The sequence below is a fragment of the Manis javanica genome, chromosome 2 (assembly GCF_040802235.1).
Source record: "Manis javanica isolate MJ-LG chromosome 2, MJ_LKY, whole genome shotgun sequence".
In the NCBI taxonomy this organism is placed as follows: Eukaryota; Metazoa; Chordata; class Mammalia; order Pholidota; family Manidae; genus Manis; species Manis javanica.
Window position 1 is genome coordinate 147,178,289 of NC_133157.1, and position 26,861 is coordinate 147,205,149.

The 26,861-nt window shown below is 37.5% G+C and overlaps 1 protein-coding gene across 5 annotated transcripts in view; it reads right to left on the reverse strand.

Annotated features, from left to right (window-relative positions):
* Positions 1–332: 332 nt before the first annotated feature.
* The window catches only part of LOC118968284 (uncharacterized), a 90,145-nt gene continuing 63,616 nt past the window's right edge, over positions 333–26,861 (reverse strand). For all 5 annotated transcript variants that reach the window (XM_073229560.1, XM_073229563.1, XM_073229561.1 and 2 more), the window contains 8 exons: positions 24,869–24,937; positions 22,180–22,244; positions 19,278–19,421; positions 13,138–13,314; positions 12,387–12,595; positions 5,221–5,290; positions 4,137–4,182; positions 333–3,050 (listed from right to left, as the gene is read on the reverse strand). In XM_073229560.1, coding sequence (XP_073085661.1) covers positions 2,914–3,050; positions 4,137–4,182; positions 5,221–5,290; positions 12,387–12,595; positions 13,138–13,314; positions 19,278–19,421; positions 22,180–22,244; positions 24,869–24,937 — 917 coding nt within the window. In that variant the 3' untranslated portion in view covers positions 333–2,913. The remainder of the gene's footprint in view (positions 3,051–4,136; positions 4,183–5,220; positions 5,291–12,386; positions 12,596–13,137; positions 13,315–19,277; positions 19,422–22,179; positions 22,245–24,868; positions 24,938–26,861) is intronic.

The following is a 26,861-nucleotide window of genomic DNA, read 5'->3' on the forward strand; positions in this document are numbered from 1 at the left end:
TAGCACACAGAAGACAAGCAGTGACTCTATAGCATTTGACTATGCTGATGGACAGTGACTGTAATGGGATATGTGGTGGGGACTTGATAATAAGGGGAAGGTAGTAACCACAATATTTCTCATGTAAAACCTGAGCATAAGATTGTATATCAGTGATACAATAAATACATAAATAAATAAATAATTTTTAAAAATGCCACACAGAGGTCATAAAAGGCCTCAGGAAAAAAAAGGTGTGTTTTTTGAAAGGCCTCTAGCTATTGAGGACCATTTGAAGCCTTGATAAGCGATATTTAGTGCTTTAAATGAAGAATTAAAAAAAACTCTCTCAAAACACTTGTAAGATCTTTATTCCAATTCTAAGTAAAACCCAATTCAGCTTTAGATAAGGAGCATTATGAAGTGTGGTTTTTTTTTTTTGTCTTGGAATAATTTCTGGTTTCATACCTTTGTGGTCTGAGAAGCTGGTTGGCATGTTTTTAATCTTCTCAATTTACTGAGGCTCTTTTTGTGGCCTAGTATGTGATCTGTTCTGGAAAGTGTTCCATGTGCACTTGTGAAAGCTGTGTATCCTGCTGCTTTTGGGTGGAGTGTCCTTAGATGTCTGTTAGGCCCATCTGTTAGGTCCATCTGTTCTGATGTGTTCAGTGCCTCTGTCTCCTCACTTATTTTCTGTCTGGTTGATCTGTCCTTTGGAGTGAGTGGAGTGTTGAAATCTTCTAAAATGAATGCATTGCATTCTATTTCAGCCTCTAATTCTGTTAGGAACATCCAAATACATGAAACAAATACTATGTTGAGTACATAGATATCTGTAGTGGTTACATCTTATTGTTGGACTGACTTCTTTGTCATTACATAATGTCCGTCTTTGTCTCTTGTTACTTTTTTTGTTTTTGAAGTCTATTTTTCTGATATAAGTACTGCAACTCATGCTTTTTTCTCCCTATTATTTTCATGAAATATCTTTTTCCATCCCTTCACTTTTAGTCTGTGTGTGTCTTTGGGTTTGAAGCGAGTCTCTTGTAGGTAGCATATAGACGGGTCTTGCTTGTTTATCCATTCTGTAACTCTGTGTCTTTTGATTGGTGCAGTCAATTTACATTTAGGGTTATTATCAATAGATATGTACTTATTGCCACTGCAGTTACCGAAGGTTCAAGGGCAGCTTCTTTACTATCTAACAGTCTAAGTTTAACTTGCTCATTACAGTAGTTCAAACATAATCTAAAGGTTCTTTTATTCCCCCCTCTTTTTCATCCTCCTCCACTCTGTTTATTTTAGGTGTCATATCCTGTATTCTTTGTGTATCCCTTGACTGACCTTTTGGGTAACTGATATAATTTTGCATTTGCTTAGTAATTACATGGTCTACTACCTTTACTATGGTTTTATTTTCTCTCGTGACAGCTATTTAGCCTTTGGAGCAGTCCCTTTAAAATAATCTGTAGAGATGGTTTGTGGAAGGTAAATTCCCTCAACTTTTTCTTATCTGAATATTGTTTAATCCCTGCTTCAAATTTAAGTGATAATCTTTCCAAGGAGAGTATTCTTGGTTGGAGGCCTTGTTTCATTTCATTAAATATGTCATGCCACTCCTTTCTGGCATGTAAGTTTGCTGCTGAGACGTCTGCTGATATCCTGATGGGCCTTCCTTTGTATGTGATCTTTTTTCTCTCTCTGGCTTCTTTTAATACTCTGTCCATGTCCTTGATCTTTGCCATTTTAATTATTATATGGCTTGGTGGTGTCTTCCTAGGGTCCCTTGAGTTGGGAGATCTTTGCACTTGCATGGCTTGAGCGACTCTTTCCTTTCCTAGACAGGGAAAGTTTTCAGTATTTCCTCAAAGCTGCATTTTCTTCTTTTCTCTTCTTCTTCTTTTGATAGCCCTGTAATGTGAATATTATTCCATTAGGATTGGTTGCAGAGTTGTCTTATTATTCTTTCATTCCTAGAACCTTTTTTCTCTCTGTGCCTCAACTTCTTTATATTCCTGTTCTCTAATTCCTGTTCCATTGACCATCTCCTTTTCTAATCTGCTTTAAAATCCCTCAAGTGTGTGTTTTATTTCAGATACTGTATTTTTCAAATTTCTCTCTCTCTTGAAGTTGTCAATGAGATCTTGAATATTTTTCTGTAGCTATGTGAGCATGTTTATGATTTTTATTTTGAAATCTTTATCAAGAAGATTGGTGACTTCAGTTTCACTGAGCCCTCTTTCAGGTGTTTGAGGTATCCTGGTTTGTACAAAATTCTTTTGCTGTTTCATCATTCTGATGATGACTATGGAACAATACCTTTGTGTAGGTGGCACCCTCTAGTGCCCAGCTCTACTCTCTGGAGCTATCCAACACCTGGAGGGTTGGTGCGGTCACAGGTGCGCAGCGCTGGTGCCTTCCAGGAGGAAAAGTTCTTTTGGTAGCATGAAAATGCTACCTGGCTGCAGTGTCTGTATCCACTGCCAGGTCCAGTAGGCCGAGAATGGAGGTAGGAACCTCTGTGTTATGCCCCGGTAGGTACCTTAGGTGGGGCTGCCCTCCACGTGACCTGGTGCAATGGTGGTAGCATCAGCTGTGCGGACTCATGCCTGCTGGGAAGAATGAGTGGCAGGCTGCATATCACAGTGAGGGGGGTCTCAGCACTGCACTGCCAGCCAGGGGAATGGAGCATCTGATGGTCCTGAATGTTCCTAACCTGCTGGGTTGAGTTTGCTACTTTACCCTTTTTTTTAAGGTCTTTTCTTTTCCGCAGATGTAGGCAGTGTGTTGCTGTCTTCTGGGTCACTCTTTTAGGGTTACTGGTATTTGCTGTATTTTCATTACATGTGGTTTTGGGAGGTGGTTTCTGCCTCAGTTCTCTCACTGTCAGCCGTCTTTTTCCCCTCCATGAGACAAGTACATTTTACATTTCTTTCAGATCATATAGTTTTTGTTCAAAATCTGTGCATATTCCTGTGACGTCTTCAAAAGTAGAGCTTGAGTTGGAGTTAACCCATCCATAGATCCTAGAGGAGCAGCTATAGAGGATTCAAATTCAAATTTAGCAGCATCTGGAAAGAAACAGAAACAATTATACTCTTTATATAAAATACTTTAGAGTTAACATGTACGAGTTAATAAAAAGAAGTTGGGGCCTTTAAGGGTGTTAAAAATGAAAAAAATCTCTACACAACTGCGGTACAAAATACAAGACTACTAGGAAATATAACTTGCCCATAGTTACACACAATTAATTCCAATTGTGGCTAAGTATCAGAGCTTCTGGTTTTCTTATTACAAGATGGAACTATAGAAGATAAAGATGACACAGTTCACCGTGACAACCATATTCTGTAAACGGGAAAAACAGACCGACAGCCAGTTCCCACACAGTCAGGTATACCATGACAGGTATAAAACAGGGTGCTATTAGAAAACACAGAGGGGACATCCAAACTGATATTGCAGGAAAAGGAAAAGATGTGCCAGATAGAGGGAAGAAGCATCTGCAAAGAGCTAGAGGTGAGGAAGAACATTTGTGGAACTGTAAGTAGTCTAGTTCAGTGAAATGCTAGAGCAAATGTGCAGAGTAGGGTAAGTAGCAAGAGATGAGACTGAAGGACTTGGCAAGCACCAAATTTTATTTGGGTGTTTTTATTCCTTGCTAAGGTATTTGTAATTTTTCGTGAGAGTAGAAAGACAAAACCAATGACCAAGTCAATGGCTAGAGATTTAAATGTCATCCTTCAAGTGACACTTAAAATTGCCTATTAGTAGGTGCGTCTTGGTTTTTTGGCCTTAAATCACTGCCAGAAACATGAGAAGCTGACAAAGCCCATGTGTTCTGAGAAGTGCAGGATAAGAGTTCTAAAGGAATAGCAGAAGTAAAAGAAAAGGTATAGCCAAAAATAAGAACAGACTGATGGATGTGTTGAGATTTTTAAAAATCTATGGAACATGCTGAATAAATGAGGAAGAAGTATATTCTTCACTATGAATGGCTGTGCCCTCACATTTTCTTATTAGATATGTATAAGAAACAAATATTTACATAATACCTATTATCTGAACAATGGAAAGAGTTGCTATTTACTATTCAGCGTTCATTTCAGAAAGCAGTGACATCTAAATTTAATTAATACATTTTGGCAACATACCTTCTTTTTGTGCTCTAGTTATATTTTTGTCAAATTCTTGCTCCATCTGAAATAAGTCAAATATTATTTGTCATTTTTAAGTTAAGCAAGACATTATCATGGGAGTGACACATAGCTGATGAAGTATGGCCTTTAACTAATAGTTTTAGAGACTAGACTTACCTTAGGGATTGCTTACACAGAAAAATAATCACATGAATAAAATAAATTCCTACTTAATTTTAGATAACATATCTGCAATGTTATTTTGATTAATCTGATAAAAAGTACAATATTGGTGTGTGTTAAATACATGATTTCAGAAAGGTGATATTTGATCTTACTATTAAGAAGAAATTTAAACAATTCAAGTCATATTATACACTGACTGCATTACTTTGCCAGACTTAGAAAAACTATCCTGTATGCAAGCTTTATCAGTTTTTTTACTCTAATGAATTTTTCCTTCAAAAGGGCTTTCTATTATTGTACTTTTAGATAAGGTATAATCTGTGCTATTAATTTTTCAGCACAGGATCTAAAATACATAAAATGAAGAAAGTGGGAGTGTCATAACAATGCCATGTAAAAATTCCTGCAAAAAGTTAAGTGAAATCATTTTTCTATCTGTGCTATGACTACAAAATCTCTCTCTACTGCATATGGACACAAAGATTTCAGAATGTCTGCTTGAAGACAGGAAAAATAGAGGCTAGAGCCAGTTTTCAAACTTAATTTCTGATTCATAACTTTCTAGAATTAGAAACAAGGCAAATAATACTCAATTCTTTAATGACCATTTTGTTGCCTTTCTGGAAAGTAGTAGTTTTGATGCATCTTTTTCAATATGCAGCTTTTCACGAAATTTAAAATGTGTCAGTTTAGTTTCACTTACTGAATAGAGTTAAGATTAGGTATCTCTTGAAAATGAGAAATCCAACAACTTTAAAAAATAAAATTTCGGTCTCCTTTCTCAGAAGCACAAAGAATTATGACTTTTAAATAGTGAGCACTAATCAGTTAAACAACTAGAATTTCAACAAATTAAGAACAAGAATTACATCACAAATTTGAAACCTGGGGGAAAAAGGATAGTATAACTAACCTTGGCAAAGAATGTGTCCATTTCCTTCTCTCTATGTTTGCTATTGATCTCTGCTAACTTCACAGTAATCCTGTGGAGAGTGGTGTAAACAAATGCTTATTATTTCATTTTTCCCTAAGTGATACCTAAATGCCTTGCATTAAAAAGTTACCACAATAGTAAATTGAATTTCTTACAAAACAGTGTTTCAGCATTGAAAATCTGCTGAAGATCTATTGTATACAATTAAGTACATGTTTTTCTAGGGTGACTAGTAGCTAACAAGTAATTCAAAGTAGGGAAGGGAGAGAAACGGCTATTCATGATATAGAGGGCTTACAAGTAGAACTTCCTGCCTTCTGGAATGGCTGTATTTACAAGATTCATGAGGAGACACTTAAACCTATTTAGTAAACCAGTTTAGAGATAAAAGATAAAGCATCCATGGAAGACATTTTCAAGCATTTGCTTTTACCACCCTTTATGACTCACTCATTATCTCAGAGAAATTAGGCATTAGGCACTGAGGCATAATTGAGAGCAACAATCTGTAGGGGAGGAAAAAGGGTGTGGGTGACCAAAGAATAAAATAGCTCTGGAGGCAGTTAGCATGTAACATCGTCACCAAGGTATCCATCCTTTCTGTTTTCCATGTACTCCCTCAGGCAGACCACAGTGTTGTTATTATTTTTTTTATTTTGGTATTATTAATCTGCAATTACATGAGGAACATTATGTTTACTAGGAACCCCCTGCACCAAGTACCCCCCCACAAACCCCGTTACAGTCACTGTCCATCAGCATAGTAAGATGCTGTAGAAACACTACTTTTCTTCTCTGTGATGCATAGCCCTCCTTGTGCGTCCCCTACATTATACATGCTAATTGTAATGTCCCCTTTCTTTTCCCGCTCCTTATCCCTCCCTTCCCACCCATCCTCCCCAGTCCCTTTCCCTTGGGAACTGTTAGTCCATTCTTGGGTTCTGTGATTCTGTTGCTGTTTTTCTCCTTCAGATTTTTTTTTGTTCTTTTACTCCACATATGGGTGAAATCATTTGGTACTTGTCTTTCTCCAACTGGCTTATTTCTCTGAGCATAATACCCTCTAGCTCCATCCATGTTGCTGCAAATGGTAGGATTTTTTTTCTTCTTATGGCTGAATAATATTCCATTGTGTATACGCACCACATCTTCTTTATCCATTCATCTACTGATGGACAGTTAGGTTGTTTCCATTTCTTGGCTATTCTAAAGAGTGCTGTGAGAAACACAGGGGTGCATCTGTATTTTTCAAACTGGACTACTGTGTTTTAGGGTAAATTCCTAGGAGTGGAATTCTTGGGTCAAATGGTATTTCCATTTTGAGCATTTTGAGGAACCTCCATACTGCTTTCCACAATGGTTGAATTAATTTACATTCCCACCAACAGTGTAGGAGGGTTCCCCTTTTCTCCACAACCTTGCCAACATTTGTTGTTGTTTGTCTTTTGGATGGTGGAGATCCTTACTGGTGTGAGGTGATATCTCATAGTGGTTTTAATTTGCATTTCTCTGATGACTAGCGATGTGGAGCATCTTTTCATGTGTCTGTTGGTCATTTGAACTTCTTCTTTGGAGAAGTGTCTATTCAGCTCCTCTGCCCATTTTTTAATTGGATTATTTGCTTTTTGTTTGTAGAGGTGTGTGAGCTCTTTAGATATTTTGGATGTCAACCCTTTATCCGATCTGTCCTATATGAACTTCTCCCATACTGTAGGATGCCTTTTTGTTCTATTGATGGTGTCCTTTGCTGTACAGCAGCTATTCAGCTTTATATAGTCCCACTTTTTCATTTTTGCTTTAGTTTCCTTTGCCTGGGGACATATGTTCATGAAGACGTTGCTCATGTTTATATCCAAGAGATTTTTGCCTATGATTTTTTCTAAGAGCTTTATGGTTTCATGACTTACATTCGCGTCTGTGATCCATTTTGAATTTACTTTTGTGTATGGGGTTTGACAATGATCCGGTTTCATTTTCTTACATGTAGCTGTCCAGTTTTGCTAATACCAAGTGTTGAAGAGGCTGTCGTTTTCCCATTCTGTGTCCATGGCTCCTTTATCATATATTAATGGACCATATATGTTTATGTTAATATCTGGAGTTTCTATTCTGTTCCACTGGTCTGTGCCTCTGAACTTGTGCTGTTACCAAATTGTATTGTTTATGTGGCTTTGTAGTAGAGCTTGAAGTTGGGGAGTGAGATCCCCCCACACTTTATTTTTCCTCGTCAGTATTGCTTTGGCCATTTGGTGTCTTACATGGCACCATATGTATTTTAGAACTATTTGTTCCAGTTTGTTGAAGAATGCTGTTGGTATTTTGATAGGGATTACATTGAATCTATAGATTGCTTTGGGCAGGATGGCCATTTTGACAATATTAATTCTTCCTAGCCAAGAGCATTGCACGAGTTTACATTTGTTAGTGTCTTCTTTAGGTTCTTGTAAGAGTGTCTTGTAGTTTTCAGGGTATAGGCCTTTTATACTTCCTTGGTTAGGTTTATTCTTAGGTATTTTATTCTGTTTGATGCAATTGTGAATGGAATTGTTTTCCTGATTTCTCTTTCTGTTAGTTCATTGTCAATGTATAGGAAAGCCACAGATTTCTGCATATTAATTTTGTATCCTGCAACTTTGCTGAATTGTGATATCAGTTCTTGTAGTTTTGGAGTGGAGTCTTTAGGGTTTTTTATGTACAGTATCATGTCATCTGCAAATAGTGACAGCTTAAGTTCTTCTTTACCAATTTGGATTGGTTGTATTTTGTTCTTTTGTCTAATTGCCATGCCTAGGACCTCCAGTACTATGTTGAATAACAGTGGGGAGAGTGGGCATCCCTGTCTTGTTCCTGATCTCAGAGGAAAAGCTTTCAGCTTCTTGCTTTTCAGTATGATGTTGGCTGTGGGCTTATCATATATGGCCTTTATTATGTTGAGGTACTTGCCCTCTATACCCATTTTGCTGAGAGTTGTTATCATGAATGGGTGTTGAATTCTGTCAAATGCTTTTGCAGCATGTATGGTGATTATCATGTGGTTTTTGTCTTTCTTTTTATTTATGTGGTGGATTATGTTGATGGATTTTCAGATGTTGTACCATCCTTGCATCCCTGGGATGAATCCCACTTGGTCATGGTGTATGATCCTCTTGACATATTTCTGAATTCGATTTGCTAATATTTTGTTGAGTATTTTTGCATCTATGTTCCATCCCTTGATATTGGTGTGTAATTTTCTTTTTTGGTGGGGTCTTTTCCTGGTTTTGGTATTAGGGTGATGCTGGCTTCATAGAATGAGTTTGGGAGTATTCCTTCCACTCAATTTTTTTTAGAAATCTTTAAGAAGAATGGGTATTATATCTTCTCTGTATGTCTGATAAAATTCCGTGGTAAATCCATCTGGCCCGGGGGTTTTGCCCTTGGGTAGTTTTTTGATTACCACCTCAATTTTGTTGCTGGTAATAGGTCCGTTTAGATTTTCTGTTTCTTCCTTGGTCAGTCTTGGAAGGTTGTATTTTTCTAGGAAGTAGTCCATTTCCTCTAGGTTTTCCAGCTTGTTCGCATATTGGTTTTCACAGTATTCTCTAATAATTCTTTGTATTTCTGTGGGGGTCCGTTGTGATTTTTCCTTTCTCATTTCTGATTCTGTTAATGGGTGTTGATTCTCTTTTTCTCTTAATAAGTCTGGCTAGGGGCTTATCTATTTTGTTTATTTTCTCAGAGAATCAGCTCTTGGTTTCATTGATATTTTCTCTTGTTTTATTCTTCTCAGTTTTATTGATTTCTTCTCTTACCTTTATTATGTCCCTCCTTCTACTGACCTTAGGCCTCATGTGTTCTTTTTTTTCAATTTCAATAATTGTCACTTTACACTATTCATTTGGGATTGTTCTTTAAATATGCCTGGATTGCTATATACTTTCCTTTTAGAATTTATAATGGTTATATTCTCTTGTACTGACCCCTTTATCATTCTGTAATGTCCTTCTTTATCTCTTGTTACTTTGTTTTGAATTCTGTTTTGTCTGATACTAAAACTGCTATACCTGCTTTTTTCTCCCTGTTGTTTGCATGAAATGTCTTTTTCCATCCCTCTACTTTTAGTCTGTGCATGTCTTTGGGTTTGAGGCAAGTCTCTTGTAAGCAGCATATAGATGGGTCTTGCTTTTTTATCCATTGTATTACTCTGTTTCTTTTGATTGGTGCATTCGGTCCGTTGACATTTAGGGGTGATTATTGAAATATATGTACTTATTGCCATTGCAGGCTTTAGATTCGTGGTTACCAAAGGTTCAAGGTTAGCTTCTTTCCTATCTTACCATCTAACTTAACTCACTTATTGAGCTATTATAAACACTGTCTGATGTTTCTGTATTTTTCTACCTTCTTATTCCTTGTACTCCATTCTTTATATGTTGGGTGTTTTATTCTGTGCTCTTTTGTGTTTCCTTTGATTGCTTTTGTGAGTAGTTGATTTTATTTTTTGCCTTTAGTTAGTATTTGGTTGGTCTGCTTTCTTCGCTGTGATTTTATTTTCTCTGGTGACATCTAATTAGTCTTTGGAGTGCTTCCATCTAGAGCAGTCCCTCTAAAAGACCCTGTAGAGGTGGTTTGTGGGAAGCAAATTCCCTCAACTGTTGCTTGTCTGGGCATTGTTTAATCCCTCCTTCATATTTAAATGATAATCCTGCTGGATACAGTATTCTTGGTTCAAGGCCTTTCTGTTTAATTGCATTAAATACATCATGCCATTCTCTTCTGTCCTGTAAGGTTTCTGTTGAGGTCTGATGATAGCCTGCTGGGTTTTCCTTTGTAGGTGATCTTTTTTTCTCTCTCTGGCTGCCTTTAATAGTCTGTCCTTGTCCTTGATCTTTGCCATTTTAATTATTGTGTGTCTTGGTGTTGTCCTTCTTGGGTCCCTTCTGTCGGGTGTTCTGTGGGCTTCCGTCATCTGAGAGACTATTTCCTCCCCCAGTTTGAGGAAGTTTTCAGCATTTATTTTTTCAAAGACAGTTTCTATTCCTTTTTCTCTCTCTTCTTTTTCTGGTACCCTTCTAATGCGAATATTGTTCCATTTGTATTGGTCACACAGTTCTCTTCATTATCTTTCATTCCTGGAGATCCTTTTATCTCTCTCTGCATCAACTTCTCTGTGTTGCTGTTCTCTGATTCTGATTATATTAATGGCCTCTTGCACCTCATCCAGTCTGCTCTTAAGTCCTTCCAGAGATCGTTTTATTTCTGTATTGTCCTTCCCATCCTTATCCATTAGCTCCTGCATATTTCTCTGTAGCTCCATCAGTATGGTTATCACCTTTATTTTGAATTCTTTTTTAGGAAGATTGGTTAAATCTATGTCGCCAGGTTCCCTCTTGGGGTATGTCAGGGTTATTCTTGTCTGGATCAAATTCTTCTGCCTTTTCATGGCGATAGAAGTAGTCTTCGGCAGTTGGTGTGTATTTCAGCTGGGAGAACAAAGTCCTTTCACCTTCCTTTCCTGTGAGAACAGCGACCCCTAGCAGCTTGTGCTGGGCAGTTGTGCACAGATGGTGCCTCTGAGTCTTCCCCTGATGGCTGCAGAGTAGGCTCTGGGCAGTTGCTGTGGGTTTGGCCTCTCCCAAGCTACTCGCTGCCATGCCGGGGCTGCACCGGAGGGGGGATGGACGGGAGGCTGTTTATCGCCGTGAGAGGCCTTAGAGCTGTGCTGCCTTACAGGGGGTAGGGTACCCAGAGTTCTCTGGGGTTCCCAGCTGCTGATCTGAGTGTGCCAGGATCCTTCCATCCAGCTGTGAGGCCCCTGTCCCTTTTAAGACTTTTGAAAAAGCACTCACTTTTCTTTTGTCCAATGGGCACTGTTTGCGGGGACCTGCTCATGGATTTTACTGTTCCGTTTCCCTAATTTCCAGTGCACTACGTACCGTGTGTTTTCACTCCTGGTGTGGTTGACTAGGGCTGCGTGTTTAGCAGCCCTGGGCTCCCACTCCTTCCCCGTTACAACTCCTTTTCTCCCACTCGGGAGCTGGGGTTGTGGGGGTGCTCTGGTCCCACCAGGCTGCAGCTTGTATCTTAACCCTCTTCGTGAGATGCTGAGTTCTCACAAATGTAGATGCAGCCTGGTATTGTACTGTATCTTCTGGTCTCTCTTTTATGAATAGTTGTATTTGTTTTTATTTTAAAAAATATGTATGGTTTTGGGAGGAGATTTCCACTGCCTTACTCACGCTGTCATCTTGTCTCCTCCTCCCCCCACAGTGTTATTTTTAACCACTTTGTGAATTATAGTGCTGTTCATCCCTATGTCAGTCTTTATTTCACACGAATGCCTTTATGTAGAGTAGAAAAATTATGATAGTTTGTTCCATGAAGCCCTCTAGTGATAACACCAAAGATTACAATCAGGAAAACAAAACTTCCATGCAGCAGATGTGCTAATGTGAGGAAAATGGAAGTTACTATTGCCAGGATCCTCACCAGAACCTAAACTGGTCAATTTAATTGTCCTGCTGCTAGGCCACTGCTTCCACACCCATAGGCAATAAGCTATTAATGGCTGAGTCATTATATAAAGAACCCTTTCCAGAGGCAGAGATGTGGGTTACGGACCTGCAGAGTTTTGGGTGCATGTGATTCTAGTGTCCAACCACTGATGGGAGAATAAAGCCAGGTAGAAACCTTTTAACCCCAGGAACGTTCCCTTGTCATTTCTCCATCTCACTGAATTCATAGTGAACAGCTGAGTAGTAGTACTTGGCCCTTTGAGTTTAAGATGTAATCTTCCAAAAAATAGTTAAACTCATTAATATTTCTATTTAGTGGAATTCTTTAGGAAGTCATTTTATAATAATATCACTGTCTAAGTTAGAAAGCTTCAAAAACAATGAGCTTCAAGACTAGTAGATCAGGTTAACTATGAAAATATTAAAAGGAAAAAATAAAGTCATTTAAAACCAAGAAAGGGGAGAGGGGTACAAAAACTGTCTTGAAGGAATATTTTAAATGTAAGTTCATTTACAAATATCATTTTCCAGAATATAGTATCCAGTTAGCTTTCATTCCTACTAATCTTATAAACCTGGCTCCATAGAAATAATGCTTTAGAGGCAAACTAATGAGCTTAATTTATTTTCTATGATTCTGTTTTGACTTACTTGTCTAGTTGCTTTGCCAATGACAGGGTGGTATTTACTTCTTCTTGGTGTAATTGTTTATATTTCTCCAATTCAGCTCTAATGGAATCTTCTTGAGAAATTTTTTTGGAGAGTTGAAGTTCCAGATCTTTAATTCTGAATTCCATTTGCATTCTAAACGAAGAATTATCCTTCTCTCTCCACTGATGTAATCTCTTTTGTGATTCATCCTTTAAAACAAATTAAAAGAATGCGTTTTTTAAGTAAGTATAATCTGAATAATTATAGCATATTTGTTTCCCTTAGTTTTGACTCAGTGTTTCAGAAAGCAATTTTAAATGTGAAAAAAAGACTTGAAGTTTAATATATTTACCTAAACCTCATCTGAATTAAATGTGCATTATAAAAATAAGGTTGAATCATTCTTATTTTAGTACTCATATAATCTGACATTTCAAAGAATAACAATCTATAGTTAAAATATTTAAACAATATAATCCAAGAATATGGTATACTTTTTAAATCACAATTTCCTTTTCCTCTTGTCAACCAGTCTTAAAAGTTCTGATTGTCTAATGAGAATGATTCTGAAAGATGGATTTTGTGATAATGATGGAAACTGAAATATTTAGGAGAAACACATGCTCCCATGCTCCCAGAAATATATGAAACCAACTGGCATAAAAGTAGAGGAAACAGAGATAAATGTATATATCAAAAATGTAATCTGCAGGGAGATGAATTAAGGCACATTACAGATTAATAAATTAACCTGTAAAAACCAATCGACTTCTTTTAATTTTTCTACTGCTTTCGGTCTTGCTCTTTCTTCAGTGTCCCGTCTGTACTGTTCCATCTTACTGTGTTCTAGTGACATCCTTGCCATGTGAGTTTTAAGGTTTCTGACTTCTGAAGATGAAAGTTCCAGTTTTCTTGAAAGATCAACAACCTACATGAATGAAATAAGTGAGCTTTGTAATGAAGGTAGACTGAGAATAGCCCAAGTCAAAGCCAGTATCAATTAAAATAAATTAAGTTATAAAATGTTACTCATACCATAGTAGAATCTTAGAACACTGAACCTTGAATTACTCAGACAATCAAGAACAAAATTAAAACTACCAGGAGTCAAAATAATACACCCTTTGCTGTCATTTTTGCCATTACAACATTTGCACTTGGTTTAATGCTCTTATTCCCATGTTGTTTCTCCATAAAGTTATTATATGCCACCTCTCAGTAGGAAAGGTCCTCCATCCTAACACTTCATAATTAAAAAAAAGTTTCAGAACTATCACATTGAGTTATTTAGCCCTAAGTCAATAAATGCCTCCCAAAATAAGACTCTAATGATCTATAAGTATGTATTCTAATGCCATAAGCCTTTTTCTCAACTACAAATGTTTTATGCTAATTCAAATCAGTTTCCAAGGAAAGGGTTGTCACAGTTAAGGAGAATTCATATCTCGCAATATGGAATTTTAGGGAGATGATCCATACATTTTTCTGAACAATACCACAACTCCATAGTGCTATCTTGTCATCTTTTGTTTCTTGCCACCAAATAAGAAAACATAATTAACAAAAAGAAAACCTGTTGTAATTTCAGCGATACCGAGCTGGGAAGAACTACTTTTGTTTAGATACAGTGGTTATTTGGTAAGACAAGGTGAGTGGATGTGGTTTTTACAAATTCTTACAAATTTTACATTTCCTGTGAAATTCCCTACTCTTTCATATGTGTGGCCTTACTACCTGGTTTCTAGTGAAGAGCATATGGTGGAACTGCTGTGTGAACCCATGGCTTGGTTAGAAAGTGTAAATACAGCTTCCATCTGATATTCTCTATTCTCTCTCTAGGGAGGCTTACCCTAGGAACCCAGCCCCCTTGCTGTGAAGCACCCAGGGCACCTAGTGAATCCTCACAGAGATGTGCCAACTGAGACTGATGTAGCTTCTGTGCCAGCCAAAAGCTGACTTCAACTGCCAAACAAGTGCATGTGGCACCTTTAGGTGATGCTAGTCCCCAGTGGTGTATCATCCCAGATGATGCCAAGTGGAGAAGAAAGAAGCTCGCCTCACTGAGCCTTGCCTAAACTGTAGATTTGTGAACAAAATAAGTACTGTCTTGAGCCACTAGGTTTTGAGGTGGTTCATCATGCAGCAATAAATAACTGGCACAGATACTGATATTAAAAATGGGGTGCTGCCATTAAAAAACAAAACAAAACAACTAAAACACAAAAAGAGTGCCTTTGAACAGGGCAATAGATGAAACCTCAAAGGAGGTGGAGAAGAGTCAGAATGAAAACCAGCAGGGCCTCCGGGAGCATGTTAGTGGAAGCCTGACGGCCCCTGAAGAGGCTGACAGCAAGGGCTTCTAGGCAGGGAAAGACAGTGACACTGGAACCTGGAGGAAAGGGGACTCTTGCTCCAAAGCAGCTGGAAGTAAAGATCGGTGAGCAAGATAAGCTGAAGAATTTTACACATAAAGGAACTAGGGCTTACTCGGGTCAGATATCTGTTTCCCAATTACAGCCTTTCCTCATGTCTAATTGCCAAATAATTCTAAAAGAAATGACTTCTGAACTGAGATAAAATCCAGGGTGCTGCCAGGAGAAAACACAACCTAACGTTGCAGCCAAGACTGTAAAATCCTTTGTTAGGATCTCAGAAAGATTTATGGTGGTGCCTCAACTTCTTCTAAGGATCTTCAGAGTTTATACATTTTAAGGCACCATCCTACAACAGCTTCACAGGAAGCCCAAAGTGAAGAGCTTATCTCAAAATGACTCATGAGGGTCCCTTTCCTATTGGCATGAACCCCAATAAAATTCACAGGAAACTGTTTAAAAACAGTATTAGCAAAAACACTGCCTGGTAGCCTGGACTGAGAGATGGAGAGAATACAAATGAAAAGAGGCCTTTGGGTCTTAGAAGTTCTACAGGGAGGAAGCAGGCTGAAAAAACAGATGCAAACACAGGTCCTCTCTTATGAACAAGACAGAACTGAGAGCTCAGAGGCACAGCAAAGGGCCACGGAGAGGCATTCCCATGATTAGGACTAAGTCTTCCTCAGAGAACTAGCAGCCTGCAGCAGGCTGCCTTTCAGAATTGCTATGGACTAATGTGTCTCCCATTTTCCATTCTGAATGAGAGTCTTGAGCAGGTCAGCAGAATGTTGGCTCTGTGGGTGGTGGTAGATGACTTGGCTCTTCAGTTCTCAATTTTTGTATTGAGAGGAATTGTACTCCAAGGGCTAAACTGTAGAAGCCACAGCCCAGGCTCCTGTCCCATCTGCACCTGATGAAGATGTAAGATCTCAGACTCCAGCCTGAACTGGATGCCATCGTCACTGAGGCTTGGCATGCAGGTATAGGGTACGGGTGAGTGTGTGTTTTTTGCCTTTACCTTTTTTATGGAAATGTTTTATATATCTTGACCAGTGTTTTGGCTACATGGATATATATTTTGTTGTTGTCTCTTTGGCTTTTCAATTTTAAGTATAGTTGACATATGATATTACACTGGTTTCAAGTATATAACATAGTGATTGGAGTATGTTTTTCATGTGGGAGGGTAATTAAAAATTGTGCTTTTTAAATGTGTCTCTACTTTTAAAACATCCATTAATTTATTTTAAAAAGGAAGGTTATGGGCCAACCTTACTGACTTTCTCCCAGTGAACAGAATATGGTGAAGGTGATGCTGTATGAATTCCAAGGCTGGTTGGCCTGGATAGGCCAGGTGTTCCAGCTGCCCAGCCCAACTAACGTCCCAGTCAGGGCCTGGCACCAACAATCGGACATGTGAGTAAACTAGCCTCCAAATGACTCCAGCCTCAGCCGTCGAGCTGTCCCAGCTAAAGCTGAAGGAAGCAGAGACCAGCTGTCCTGGCCACACTTTCTTGATGGAGGTTTGTGAATAAGATAATGTTATTTAAGCTACTGAACCTGGGAGTTTATTAGGGTAAAACAGATACGGAGGAAAGTGGTGAAAAAAGGGATAATATGAAAACTAACTTATTTGTGGTGAACTGATTTTCAACAAGGGTGCCAAACAGTAGAAATGAGTCCCCTTTAAATGGGTTATAATAAATGTTGAGATTAATTTATTAATGGAAAACAATGCTAATGAGAAGAAGCAGATGACTAGAAGATCTAAAAAGTTTTTCTAGGGTTCCTTTCAATTACAAATTTTTACCCCTAGGCATACATTCCTCTTCAGAATTTTTCCTCAAGTTAGGGGATAGGGAAGACTGGTAAGCAAGGAGAGACATAGGATTTAAAGAATAACAACTGAAATACTTTCGTAGCCAAAAATGACGCCTTTTGTCCGATTTTAATTAACTGAAATTCTAATAGACAGCATGGAGTATTTATTAGTCAGTCTAGCACTCAATCTTCATTTTACTTTCCTCAGTGAGGAAATAAGGAGAGAACATTAAGGAATCATTTTTAATCTCAGTAGTAAAATAAATGCAGTGTCCTTTGGACTATTTAAGTACAATTTCTCCTTTATCTTACCTCAAGGTTGTCAGTATGGGGAGGTAAGACCATCTCATCTTTATGTTGCACCGTAGTACTTCTGCCTATCATACAGTTTAGCTTTGACATTCTGATAAAGTCAATTGTTTATTCAATGACTTGGTTGAATAATTACCTCACTTTTAAGAATTGTACTCTTGACGTTCTTTTTTTCTTGGGATAGGAAGAAATAGGATTCTGTCAATTATGCACTGAGCTATAAAGTATAGCTATCCATCTCTTTCGATTTAAGTAAAAGGAGGTGGATACGGAGAACTGAGGTTTCTGAGAACATAGGATCAGCACCAAGAACAAGGTTGGCCTCAGGATTACACACAAGAACCAGGTCAAAAGAAGATTTAATTGTGAATTGCAAGATGACAGATTAGCAAGACTTCCAAAGAGAAAGCCAAAAGCCCAGACTTCATCTCTTCCTTCCTAGATGGTGAAATCTATGGATCAGTCTATGCCCTACAGTGAGTCGCCGAAACATAATGAACTACACAGACTGAGTCAGCAGATCCTGCGACCCAGACATGCAAATGGGAGTGAGGTGGAGGAACACTGGTGAGAGACTAAAGGTGTGAATGGAGAAAAGAAAGGGAATGGGCTCTACCTTTGTTGTTAGCCTGACTTCCCATCATGGCACAGCCAGCAGGGCACAAGCTGGACAAAGGCTCTCTGAAGCTGAAAGTGTCTGCATGAGCTGAGAGAAGCAAGTGGTAATATTCAAGATGACCGTGAAAGAGTCCTCACAATATTTGATTTGGTACTGGCATAAGGATAGACATGATGCAACCGTATTAGAATTGGGAATACAAAATAAACTCTGGTGAACTGATTTTCAACGAGGGTGCCAAAAGGTTAAATGGGTCAAGAATAATCTTTTTAACCCATGGTACTGGGGCCACTGAATATCCATATACAGAAGAATAAAATCAGACCTCTACTTTGTAGCAAATATACAAAGTCAACTCAACATGTAAGCGCAAAAATTATAAAACCCAAAGGAAAAAACAAAGGTGTGTATCTTTGTGACTGGATTTGGCAATGGTTACTTAGATGACACCAAAGGAGAAAAGCAGATTAACTGGATTCATCAGGACAGTGAAAAGGCAAGCTATAGAATAGGAGAAAATACTTGAAAACCCTTTATCTGATAAGGGATCTGTATCTAGAATACAGAAATAACTCTTTTAATTCACTTATAAGAAGACAGTCCAATATTAAAATAGGCAAAGGAATCAAACAGCCAGTTCTTCAAAGAAGATACCTGAATGGATAATAAGCATAGGAAAAGATGCTCAAAAACATTATTCATCAGAAAAATGCATATCAAAACCACAGTGAGATGCCATTTCACACCCACTAACTATGAGATGGCTACAATAAAAAAGACAAATGATGACAGATATGGTAAGAATGTAGAAAAGCATCAGAACCCTCAAGTACCACTTGGGAAAGAGTAAGATAAGAATCTTACTTAACTTACTGCCTTTTACTATGCTGTTTACAGCTGGGCCTGCATGCTAAATTAGTTGCCTGGGTTGCAAGTTATTTGATTAGTGGTGAAGGAGAAAAAGACCAGCAGATAGGTAAAGTGAAAAAATAAATTGGGCCTGCATAATTAACACAATAAAGACATGGGCTATGCTGAGGTGCCCTCCTTTATCTGGGGAATATTCAAACATTCCAGGCCAAGTTGTTCCTGGCCTTTTGAGCGTTAACTGATTAACTCTGGGTCTTTTTCAGTGGGCTTTTTCCTGTCCTTACTCTTTTTCCACCTCACTCATATCTATTTTTCTGACTAACAGCTGGATGTAGATAATTTTCTTAATTCTCTATGTTTGGATACATACTATACATGATCTGAATCTTTCCACATTTCTACGGAATATGTAAAGGGGAAGGAAATGACGGAAGTATCTCATTTCAAATGGTTTATATAATGACCTTTTGTACAATTAACCTGAAATCCACAAAATAAATGTATTCTACATCTGCAATAGTGAAGGTAACAAAAATTACAACTTTCTGAAACATTCCATTAAACTTTATGCTGTGATTTTATTTGGATTGCCTCATCATGGCAAAAGAGAGATCTGTAAAAAAAAACAATGGATGGAACTAACAAATAAAGCCTCAACTGATGTGAGGAGTGATGCGTAATTCTGTTTTCCTAAGGATAAATATTGTAAGAAAAAATGCATAATATAAATGGCAGAACTAAAGTCAGAGTTTAATAAGTGCATTGTAAAGACAGAATTGTAATAAATTTGTTGTAATGAAAATGTAAAAGCTGTCCACAGAAATTAATATTCTAAAACACTGTGTATTATTTCATTAGCTATAGATTAACTGTTGGTATGTTAAATTTTACACATACCTGACTTAGGGCTTGATTTAATTTCTTCTTTAAGTCCTGTCTCTCATTGGTATAGTAGGAGGCAGCTTCTAGCAAACTCTCTGACTCAAATCGTTGTATTTCCACATCAGCCCATTCTTGTTGGAGTTTGTGTCTCACAAGTACCTAATAACATATTTGTTGTTAATATGTAACTCTAACATACGTGTTTTGAAAAATGTTACTGCATTCATCAATTCACCTTTTCCTCATGCATACACATTCCTGTTTACTGAATTTTGTGTGATCCTCCTGCCTAATCAGTATTGTATACTTAAGACAATGAATTCGGCCCCACTATCCACTCCCCCTAAGAATTTGCAGAGCTTTACCACCTAGGGAAGTCTCAAAAAAAAAACAAAAACCATATACGTGAGACTTGGAGGTGGTAAATTATATGTTGTGAAAGGTTTTCCCTCTTTTTTCCTAGTAACTTAAACTGACTTCAGAGTTCCTCACATACTGAATCCTCTGTGTGAGTCCTTGCAACAGATCCTCATCTGAGAATAAATGTGAAGTCATGTCAGTGGGACTCAGGCCCTAGGTAACCAGGCCTCTCCCTGCCTCCCTGACCTTGGCTCCTATAATGCACTCCATTCCTGCTATAGACAAATCCTGCTGCCACTGCACATTAGTCTGAAAAAGAGCTCCAATCACAGACAGTTACAGTTCTCTTTGTACTGGACACACTTATTATATCCAGTAAGTTTGTTATGTACTAACCTACATTTCTCCTTGAAATGAGAATTGTGAGCAAACTCTTTGTAAATATGTTTGAAGTAGATTTTAAATAGCAATGGGAAAAATCAAATCTGTTTTTTTGCTATATGTCACCACATTTGTCTTAAAATATGATGTTTTGGAGAGCAGATGCCTTTGAAAAGGTCATAATACACGATTTCAGACTAAAATGTTTCCAAATTTAATTCAAATTGACATGAATCACAATAAAATTACACCAACTGAAAATGTATAAAAGCTACTGAAGGAAAAGGACTGTGACATACAGCATCGGCCCTTCATCTCATCTGGGAAATCTGGAATAACTGTCAAGGTGATCCACTTGATTGAATCTAGAGTTTCATTTTAAGTATGAGCATTTCCACTTATCTGCTTCATCACAGTATTAAAATGTGATGACACAAAGACTAAAATTATTATTTAAGCAGTATAAGACTAAATTATAAATGAACATAGTCAACACAAATGTCTTTCTTCAAAATAAAGCACCTGCCAAATTAATTTTTTTGCTGGCTACAAGCATGCCTTTAAGATATTTATAGTCTATATCCTTTTTATATTCAATAGACTCAACACTTTTCCATAATCAAATATTACTTTGAATTTTCTTTCAGGAATTTTGAAAAATGTTTATTTTCCTGGATACTTACTTCTAGTTCTCTTTTCTCATTTTCACCTTGTTTCATTCTTTCTTTGAGACGACTAAAATCATCGAGTAATTCTTTATTCCTTCCTTCTAGGGTAAGACATTTTTCCCTTTCAGTTTGGAGTTCATTTTTAGCTTTGTTCTGAGCAGTATTCAGTTGCTGTCGGAGCAACTCATTTTCACTTTGTAGTTGAGATAATCTGTTTTCTAAGAACTCCTGCTTTCTGATGTATTTATTCAGTTTATCTTGTTTGTTCTCATACTTGTGTTCACTGTTCTTCTTTTGACGGGGTATGTGCCTTAGGTCTGTTTGCACACTTTCTAAGTCCAAAGTCTTTTCTCTAAGGGCATCTCTGGTGTGACTCAGCTCAATTTCCAGGCTACTGACTTTACGTTCAGCTTTAGAAAGCTGTTGAGAAAGAATGCTCATGTTTTCTTCCTGACTAGACAGAAACCACTCATTTCTTGCTCTAAGACTATGGAAAGCAAATCCTAGTTCTCTTTCTGATGCCTGACTTTGCTCATGATCACGGGTAGCAGTAGACAGTCTAGAATTGTCTGATACAACTTCTGTCTCCAATCTTTCTTTGCTTGCTTTTTCATTCTGCAACTTAGAATGTAGCATTGTATTCTCAGATGTCAGGAAGTCAAGCCATCCACCATACTGGAACATTACATTTGTAGATGTTTCCTTAATCACTGTTTTCTTTTGAAGATCATCTTTTTCTTTTATAATTTCAGTGTCCTCAAGATATTTCTTTTCTTTCTGATTTTTCATTGCTTGTGTTTCTGGTTTTAGCATGGGAATTTTATCCTGCAACATGTAGATTTTAAGCAATAGATGTTCATGACTCAGAAATCTAAGTAAAAGGAGACTTTCAGCTAGCACTCAATTAAAAGACTTATCATGATTTCCTCTGAAAATAGGGGACAAGCTGAATGTTTATACAATGAAAAATTTTGTGATGAATGGATATCCAACTGAAAAAAAAACTAAGTTGGATCCAAATCTCAAACTTTACTCAAAATTTAACTGAAGAATTACGACTCAGAAGGCATAAACTAGAATAATAATGAATCTAGCTACACTGAAAAATTGACTTCAAAGTCTGAAATCTAACCAATTTAGTTACCCTAGAGTAAGAGCCTTAGATCGGCATATATTTGGGCATATTTTATTTCCTAAAATTCTTTTTCCTAAAGATCACTAAACTTCTGCTTTAACTCATTTGTGATGAGTTTTAAATTATTTTTTTTACTCAATTTGCCTAGTTTGATCCACATTTCCTCACACTTTTGCATGAGGAAGACCTGAATATATAGATGTATTCTATGATATTTCTCATTCATTTTTGCAAGTAGTAAAATTGTAGACTTCCTATGAAGTGATCTATTGACTCTGAAGGACTAGTTGAAAAGGTAATTTCATTTAAACTATGTTACAACATTAAAGAATAGTCAACAATATTAAACCAGAAATTAAAATTTTTTATATACCTGTTGGTGGTTATAGTCACTTCCATCAGGCCGTTCTTTCTTTGACATCATTATGACGTCTTGTTCTGCTGACAAATTGATATATTCAGTTAAATTGAACTACAACAGAATGGTTCAATAAAAGCCATACTCTTAAAAAAAGAGAAAATAACATTTTATCAATTGAGAGTTTAAATTAAGCTTCATCTTTATCTGAATACTTATTTAGGAAATATTTCTAACTTATGTACAACTTCAACAAACACTTGGGAAATACTAGAAATTGCCAGGATAAATGCATACAAACATGTAAAAGCCTCATTCAAAAATCCATCCATCTAACATCAAACAAAATAATCAGAAAAAAAAACAAAATTTAAAAATGCAGAAGAAACATATAAAGCCACAAGATACTCTATTTTCTACCTCAAAAGTGTACGATCTTAACAACATGCTAGGCTTCAGCTACATTATTCAGGAACCAAAATTATTACTTTCTATGACTTCATTGGGGTATACACCACCCCTCCTTTACCTGAAATGTTTGGCTGCACTATTATTGACAAACTCCTCTTCCTCTTACAAGATTCAGACTGCTGTACAAAGCCCTCCCTTACTATGGCTGTCTTTCCCCCTATGAATAGGTGTTTCTTTGGGCCTACCTTAGTGTTTTATACATTTCTCTTGTATGTCTTTACCATAAGAGCCATAAATTATCATCTACGTGTTTGTCCCCTTTGCTCCGAAACTATAGGGGACAGTCTTGTAAATCATCTTTGTATAAATAGTCATTAGTTACTTTACTCAACTGTTATTTATTGAGATCCAGCTAAATACTTGAAGGTTTAAAGAAGACCGTGGACAACAGGAATCAGGAACGGGTTTTTAGAGATAATGCCTGTGCTGCCTTAAACAGTGAGGTTAGCCAGAACCAAATGGGTAGAGGGCAGAAATGCGGAGAGCATGCAGGACCACTACAAGACAGGCAGAGCAGCACATAATGGGGTGACTATCTGACTGAAATACAGGGATTGGTTAGGCTGGCATCCCCAGCAGTTCAGAATGCCAGAGAAGAGGGTGGGCAGTAGAAAAGGCTGATGGTAGGGAGTTAGGTAGGACTCAGATTACCAAAGCCTTCCTTATATGTAATTTTGGATGCCTGGACATAAATGTGTTTTAGGGTGCTTCATGGTTGTTACTTGTAGCTGAGATAGGTCACTCTAAGAACTGACGGGAGGGATGAATATGGTTGGAGAGCAAGGGAATAAATGGAAGCAGACATATTATAAAGCAGTAATGTAAAATAAAGATGATACAGGCCTGAACTGAGAAGATTCTGGAAATATATTTAGGATACAAAATTACCACGGCTCATCATAAAATTAAGGTCCCTGGAAAACTAACTCTGCTCATTACTTTGTAAAAGGTATTAGCTAAGAAGAGCAATGGTCCACATGAACTGGTCTAAGTTGCTTATATTTAAATCTGTAGTATTTCTATCTCTCATCTTCCAATGCAGCAGGAACTTGTGTAGGTGTTTTGTTTTAAATGTCCTGCTCTTTGGGTCTGCCCAACTTGTGAGGAAACAGAGCAAACAAGTCAGTTGTACAGGTAAATAACTGGGCTGACAGCTCAAAGTTATCACTGCTCTAGGATATTACTGAAAATCTTTTGTGAACTACATTGCTAATTGTAAAGGTAAAAAGAAAAAGAAGATAAAACTAAAGGGTGTGAAAAATATTATATAACATTTTAGTGGATACCTGAGCCTATGACTTATAAAGGGCACTGAATTAACTGGTGCATAAAGTTAGAATACACATTACATGTGGTTAATCAGCAGACATATTACATGTGGTTAATAACAGACTGTTATCCTGGCAGTATTAAAATTGGTTTTCTGTATTTTAGTTTTAAATGATTCAATCCTCAAAATAACCAACACTCCTTGTGTATTATTTGTTTGTTAAAAAATTGTAAGACAAGTTAACAGACTCTGTGTACATATCAGAGGCAGCACTGTGTAGTAAATTCCCAATAATTCCCATTACTCCTGGGAAAGCCAACTCTAAATTACATAAAGTCATAGAAAATACAAGGAATATTTTAATTTTTGGCTTTGGAAGGTGCTCTTCTAGTTACACTTAATGTAGCTGCAACTAATACTTGTGAATTCAGGGCTATAAAAATAAAGCTAGGAGACTACGTTTGGTCTGAGTAGGCAATGTTTACCTATCTACCTAGTTTCCCAAACAGTCCCTAAACTCTAAACTCAATCCTGTTACACACTCTTAAGTATATTCTCAATACTAGCCTAGAAGAAATTACTCTTTCTCCTACTTCTGTTGTTTATATATTGTTTAGGGAGAGACAGAATGCCAATCATTGCTAAAAGGTATTATGTTTGCTTGTAGGTTGCATAGAAAGAGTAACCACAAAGATTTTGTCACAAAATGATTTTTGAAAAATCAAAACTACATGAAGCCATGCAGAGGTGATCAGGGGTTGAATTCCCTATGCTTTTTTTCTTACCTTCTGTGCTCTCTCTGTCCTCTGGAAGCTGTGATTCACAAAGGTCAGAGTTTATAATCCTCTAACAGAAACACAGCTCCAATATTAATCTTTCCTTTATCTCTGTGGGTCATCTGTCCAAATTCTGTGGATGCTGAGTGATTTTTGTTCATTGACAGTGACACAAATGTACACTTACCTTCAGTTTTCAGTTCCCCAGGTGTCTGATTGGACACATCACTGACCGTGATACCAGGAGAGACCGAACCTGAAAAATTGGAAAACAAGATTTCCATGTATTAGTCTGTAAGTAATGATACAAATTTGGCTAACTTATGCAACGTGTTTATCAGAGAAGCACTCCCACGTCCTCCCCTCCCCACTGAGACACACTGCTCCCTCACCGCTTAAATGCCCTGTACTGCCATTCACGTAAGTAAGCCTAATTAACTAACCCCGTCTTCGCACAGTTGTCCAGCACAAGCCACTAGTGGTTGCCATTCTCCCAGGAGACGAAGGCCACCTACCAGCAAGAAGGGATGTTCTCGCAGCCACCACATGTGCCAGTTCCCCACAACTACCTCTATCGCCATGAAAAGGCAGAAGAATTTGACACAGGTAAGTCCAACCCAGACATCCTCCCCTGAGAAGGAATCTGGGGAGATAGACCTAACCAATCTCTCTGAAAAAGAATTCAAAATAAAGTTTATAACCGTGCTAATGGAGCTGCAGAGAAACATGCAGGAGCTAAGGGATGATGTCTGGAAGGAGATAACACAAATGAAACAATCTCTGGAAGGATTTATTAGCAGAATGGAAGAGATGCAAGAGGCCATTGATGGAATACAAACCAGAGAACAGGAATGCATAGAAGCTGATGCAGAGAGAGATAAAATGATCTCCAGGAATGAAACAATATTAAGAGAGCTGTGTAACCAATCCAAAAGGAACAATATCCGCATTATTCGGATACCAGAAGAAGAGAGAAAAATGGATAGAAAGTGTATTTGAAGAAATAATTGCTGATAACTTACCCAAACTGGGGGAGGAAATAATCATTCAGAGCACAGAAGTACCCAGAACGTCCAACAGAAGGCACCCAAGGAGGACAACACCAAGACACATAATAATTAAAATGGCAAAGATGAAGGACAAGGACAGAGTTTTAAAAGCAGCTAGAGAGAGGAAAAAGGTCACCTACAAAGGAAAAACCATCAGGTTAACATCAGACTTCTCAACAGAAACCTTACAGTCCAGAAGAGAACGGCACAACATATTTAACGCAATGAAACAGAAGGGCTTTGAACCAAGGGTACTGTATCCAGCAAGATTTTCATTTAAATATGAAGGTGGGATTAAAAAATTCCCAAACAAGCAAAAGTTTAGAGAATTTGCCTCACACAAACCACCTCTAAAGGGTATTTTAGAGGGACTGCTCTAGAAGGAAGCACTCCTAAGGCTAAACAGATGTCACCAGAGAAAATAAAATCAGACCTAAGAAAGCAGAACTATCAAATATTAACTAAAGGCAAAAAATGAAATCAACTACCCCCAAAAGCAGTCAAATGAAACAAAAAAGAGCACACAAATAAACCACCTAATGTACAAAGAATGGAGGAGGAGGAATAAGAAGGGAGAGAAATAAAGAATCATTAGACTGTGTTTATAATAGCTCAATAAGTGAGTGAAGTTAGACAGTAAGATAGTAAAGAACGTATCCATGAACCCTTGGTAACCACGAACCTAAAGCCTGCAATAGCAGTAAGTACATATCTTTCAATAATCACCATACATGCAAATGGAATGAATGGACCAATCAAAAGACACAGAGTAATAGAATGGATAAAAAAGCAAGACCCATCTACATGTTGCTTACAAGAGACTCACCTCAAACCCAAACACATGCACAGACTAAAAGTCAAGGGATGGAAAAAGGTATTTCATGCAAACAACACAGAGAAAAAAGTAGGTGTTGCAGTACTAGTATCAGAAAAAATAGACTTCAAAACATGGAAAGTCACAAGAGATAAAGAAGGACATTATATAATGATAAATGGGTCATTCCAACAAGAGGACATAACCATTATAAATATATATGCAACCAATACAGGAGCACCAGCATATGAGAAACAAATATAGAATTAAAGGAGGAAATAGAATGCAATGCATTTATTTTAAGAGACTTCAACACA